Source organism: Squalius cephalus (genome assembly GCF_949319135.1).
Source record: "Squalius cephalus genome assembly, chromosome: 2".
In the NCBI taxonomy this organism is placed as follows: domain Eukaryota; kingdom Metazoa; phylum Chordata; class Actinopteri; order Cypriniformes; family Leuciscidae; genus Squalius; species Squalius cephalus.
The window spans coordinates 30,347,766-30,352,609 of record NC_137123.1 but is presented as its reverse complement, the minus strand read 5'-3'; the positions used below and the strand labels follow the sequence as shown (position 1 = coordinate 30,352,609).

The window sequence follows — 4,844 nt, the reverse complement described above, 5'->3', positions numbered from 1 at the left end:
TCGGCAAGGATTCAGGAATCTAAGAAGATGACTCCTGTTTTATGTTTTTATGGCAAACCGTTCAGAAGTTCAGAAGCAAAAATTTAATTTTTCATATCTCCTCACCAGTAGGTGGTGCTGTGCCAAAATGCTGCATGGAGCCTCTGGTCATGCTTGTGATGACATGTACCAAGACTTGTCTCAATACGCTAAAGCGTTGTAGATATACATGTAGCCTCGCATCCAGTTTGGCATGCTCTTCATTGAATTTGTTTCAGCATTTTTCAAGAAGAGTTTATCAAAAAGCTTTTAATAACTTTTTGCCAGCATGGTCTGAAGATGATCTGAGCCAATTTTGGTAAAATCTGATGAACCGTCTAGAATGAGTTCGGAAAATTCAAAATGGCAGAAAGATTTTCCTGACTGTAAATTAATGAAAATGAATCTGCAATCGAATCGACCTGAGCCAAAGGATAAGGGGGAAAATATTTTTGTTTTGTAGCCCTTACGATTCAAAAGTTATTATCATAAACGTGAGTGCAAATTTGGACAGTTGGTGGCGCTAGAGGGATTGAGTTAGAGACTCCAAATTTGCTCTGGTGACAGTTCAGACTGTCCTCTATCAGTGTGCCAAATTTCATAACTTTTCCACAAGCGGCTCTATGAGCTGCCATAGGCTCAAGAGCAGAAGAAGAAGAAGAAGAAGAGGGAAGAAGAAGAATGCCAGGGGATAAAATAGGTACCTAACTTGGTCCCTAATAAAATAAAAAGTCATTTTTTTCTCTCAGTTATACTTGAAGGCATAAACTGTAGCAAACTGAGATGAAGGAAATGGTTTATAAACAAAAAGTGGTTTCCCATCTGCCCACAGTCGTAAGTGTGTCTCAGTGGTCTTATGATGGAGGACTATTCCCACACTCCAGCACACGGAATGAGCCTTCTGGGAAATTTACCAAGAGGTTTTTTAGGAGTCAATGATGTGTGTGGACCGTTCTCTAGACACCATTTTGCATTTTGTTTGTAAAATGTTTTGCTTACAGGAGACTATATGGCTAACCAGCATATGCGTTGTATTTCCTGAATCTTTTTGATTTTGGAGCTTAAGTCCAGTGTGTTACATTACTGCCCGGCTTAAGCCTATAGTCTCAGACTAAAATGCACGTTTGTGCTAGTTTAACTGAAAGCAACTTGCACTGCCTTATATTCAAATATGTCACTGTCATTGTTTTGTCTCAATATCCACACCAGTAATGTTTCTTTTTTTTTTAAGGCACATTTATAAAAGCCACTTAAATGCCCAAATTGAACTAAGGCCTAATCAAAGCCCTGTATGTGAGACTGGGCCTACGGGATACATCTGTGTACACTTTAAGTTTATTTGTTGTAACATTTTAAATTGATTTATTTTCATTTCAAAATATGATGTAGTCTACAGACGTGTCTTGTAGCTTATTATTTTTTAGCTTTCACACACTTACATTTGCCTTTATGAAATTTCAAAATCTCAGATGTGAGCTGAAAAAAATGAAGATATATTCTACAACAATAGTAATAGTAATCTAAAAACTATTACGAAGAAGATGTTTTAAAGTCAATACTGAAGTTAATGCGGATGGAGAATCAAGAGTCCAATAAAATAGTTTATAAAGGACAAGCTGTGCATTGTTTATGCTGCAGCACCCAAAGGAATATTTTTTTTTTATTATATTGTTTTTTAAAGGGAGGTCCCCTTACTGAACCGGCTGGGTGTGCACCTATGTGAACACTGTTGAACGATTCTTATCTAGTTTCATTGTTTATTTATTTATTAGGTCTTACATTTATGGTCTTATACTGACTGTTAGAAGTAACATTTCAGAGGTGTAACTTTGTTAGTATTTTTTATTATTATTATTATATTGTAACGTATACAACTATTATTAAAAAATGTCTATTACTGAACAAGAATTCAACGCTGTGCTAATTAATTCAGTAGTTTCAAGTAGTTTGCACAATGAATTGCTTCTTTTTCTTGCCCACTAGATGTCGCTATAGAAGCACTGCTGTTATAGACATTGATTTAACTGTTCCCACTATCTAGAAGTTTTGTATAAACAGCAAAATTATTAACCAAAGTGCTACCTGTTTGGTTAATAATACATGAAGAGTTAAAGGAAATAGAATATTACCTCATTGTTTGTGTGTGTGTGTGTGTGTGTGTGTGTGTGTGTGTGTGTGTGTGTGTGTGTGTGTGTGTGTGTGTGTGTGTGTGTGTGTGTGTGTGTGTGTGTGTGTGTGTGTATATATGCAAGGATTTTTTTTTCTTATGTGGAACATAGGTATGTGGTCTTACCCCATTTATTATTATTATTATTTATTTATTTATTTATTTACTTTTTCTTTTCTTTTTTAAGTTATCTTTAGAACAGCATAATTAACTAAAAGCATAAGTATAGGCATATTGCTGAAATTGATCAGAAAACCACTCTGCAAAGACAATGTTTTGATGTACAATTGGGCATTTTTACTGGATAAATAGTTATAGATGTAGAGAATGTTTGATGGAAATGCCAACTCATTTTGGGAAGAAATAAATTCCAGTGCTGTTCACATTATGGCACCTGCGTGCGTATTAAGTACACTATAAATTATAGCAATGATGGCAACACTTTACTTAACAGCGTCCTTGTTATAGCCTACTTACAGTAAACGTTGGCTACTTAGTGGCAACAGTAAATCATATGTGTCAACACTAAATACATGCAACTAGCCCTAATCATAACCTTATAAGTACATGCTGTTAGTTAATATTTCTCAGTGCTTAACTGTATAATTTCACTGTTATGAGGACATCTTAAAATAGGAATTTCAGATTCTGCCCTATTTCTTTGTCACTAATCAGAGGATCAAATTTGTGACGCTGAATCCTTGCTTCCATTAGTACAGTAAATTTCCTGATCTTTGGAACCTCCTCAAATCACACCGAATTACAGGTTTGTGTGTAAAAAGGAGACATTCTGAAAGTCCTCTAAAAGAATGTCTTATCACAAAGCAAATACAAAATAATAAGAATAAGAATAACCATTTCTTGCCTTGTTAAGCAAATCACAGGGAGTTTCATTTATTATTATTAATAGTATTGTTGTTGTTGTCATCGTTATTAATATCACTAGGCTACTATGCTACTACTAGGCTATTATTAGGCCCTATTATTAATATTTTATTTTATTTCTCACAGGGTGGTAGTAAAGAGTTAATACAGCCGTCAGATTCCTCCTCCTACGTAACCGTGTTTTGCCTACATAAACAAAGCTGAAATATTTCTTTCCACTCTTCTTCAGTCCCGTGATTGTACCGGAGGTCTCGCGCAGTTGTGCAGAGATGGATAAAAGTCGCGCGGACGCTTCACAGCGATTCTCCGAAATTATTGAGCTCAATGTCGGAGGGCAAGTTTACGTTACGCGCCACTCAACTTTACTCTCCGTGCCGAATTCTTTGCTCTGGACCATGTTCAGTCAGAAAAAACCCACGGAACTTACCACCGACAGCAAAGGACGCTTCTTTTTGGACAGGGACGGCTTTTTGTTCAGATATATTTTGGATTACTTGCGAGACCAGACTCTGGTTTTGCCCGATTACTTCAAAGAGAAGGCGAGCCTTCTTAAAGAGGCGGAATATTTCCAACTTCAAGAGCTGGCGAGACGCCTGAGACCGGCGGTCAGTAAGGAGAACTCTATCAGCGAGGAGGTGTGCCAGAGCGACCCTGAGGAGGCTGCGCACGCCGGCACCAGTGTCTCCAGCACCGGACCTCGCTCCCCGTCTCTGGAAGCGAAGAAAACCGGCTACATAACCATCGGGTACAGGGGCTCCTACACCATAGGACGAGACATCCAACAGGACGCCAAATTTCGAAGGGTCGCGAGAATCACCGTGTGCGGCAAAACGTCTCTCGCCAAAGAAGTTTTCGGGGAGACTCTGAACGAGAGCAGAGACCCCGACAGACTCCCAGAGAGGTACACGTCTCGGTATTACCTGAAGTATAATTTCCTGGAGCAAGCCTTTGACAGGCTGGCGGAGATGGGCTTCCACATGGTTGCTTGTAGCTCCACGGGCACCTGCGCGTACGCGAGTAACGACCCCAACGAGGACAAAATCTGGACGAGTTACACCGAGTACGTTTTTAGCAGGGAGTGAAGTGGACTCACTTTTTGGAACTGTTATTCAAACACGTTTCTCGGACACTCACCTTTCCAGTTGTTACGCACCACGAATGTGATTTGTGCCACAACGTTCTATGTAAAGAAAAAGAAAAAAATTAGGGACCGTCAATCGCTGCAGACGTTTTGTGCATATTTGTGTGTGTAAGTAATAATTTAACAACAACGTCTGTTCCCATAATACAAAACAGCCACTGATGGCAATTCCCAGTATTTAACTACAAAAGGTTTGGGAAGCAGCACAAAATCAACCTTTATACTCAAGTTCTTGATAATTTGTGATATTAAAAATTCATTGCATTCCTGCATATACAATTTTCCCTCAGATTATACGGGATTATTAACAGTTTTGTTTTGATGTCTGTCAGCTTCACACACATAATAAACTAATCATGAAAGACATATTTGGAGACTCTGAATAATGCCTCATTACAGTATATTTTGATACTAAAATACAGTTTTCCAATTGAATGTGTCCTACATCAAATTTCCATGAACAAACAAGCTACGGGCAACTAAAACTAGATTGTGCTAGATTAAACCACAGCTGATATCCTGTCACAGATCGTGTGAAATGACAGTGTGAAGATATAAAGCACAGAAACTGTGGTGTGTGCTAACTGAACACCTTTGGTGATGGTGCAAGAGTTGGGTTAGTGCAGGCTCCAA

The 4,844-nt window shown here is 38.4% G+C and overlaps 1 protein-coding gene across 1 annotated transcript; it reads left to right on the top strand.

The window, feature by feature from the left end:
• Positions 1 to 2,240: 2,240 nt before the first annotated feature.
• kctd12.2 (potassium channel tetramerisation domain containing 12.2) lies at positions 2,241 to 4,430 on the top strand. Its single transcript, XM_079849098.1, has 2 exons — positions 2,241 to 2,297; positions 3,197 to 4,430. Exon 2 carries the CDS (start codon positions 3,340 to 3,342, stop codon positions 4,150 to 4,152), a length of 813 nt encoding a protein of 270 aa, XP_079705224.1. The 5' UTR covers positions 2,241 to 2,297; positions 3,197 to 3,339; the 3' UTR covers positions 4,153 to 4,430.
• The last annotated feature ends 414 nt before the right edge of the window (positions 4,431 to 4,844 follow it).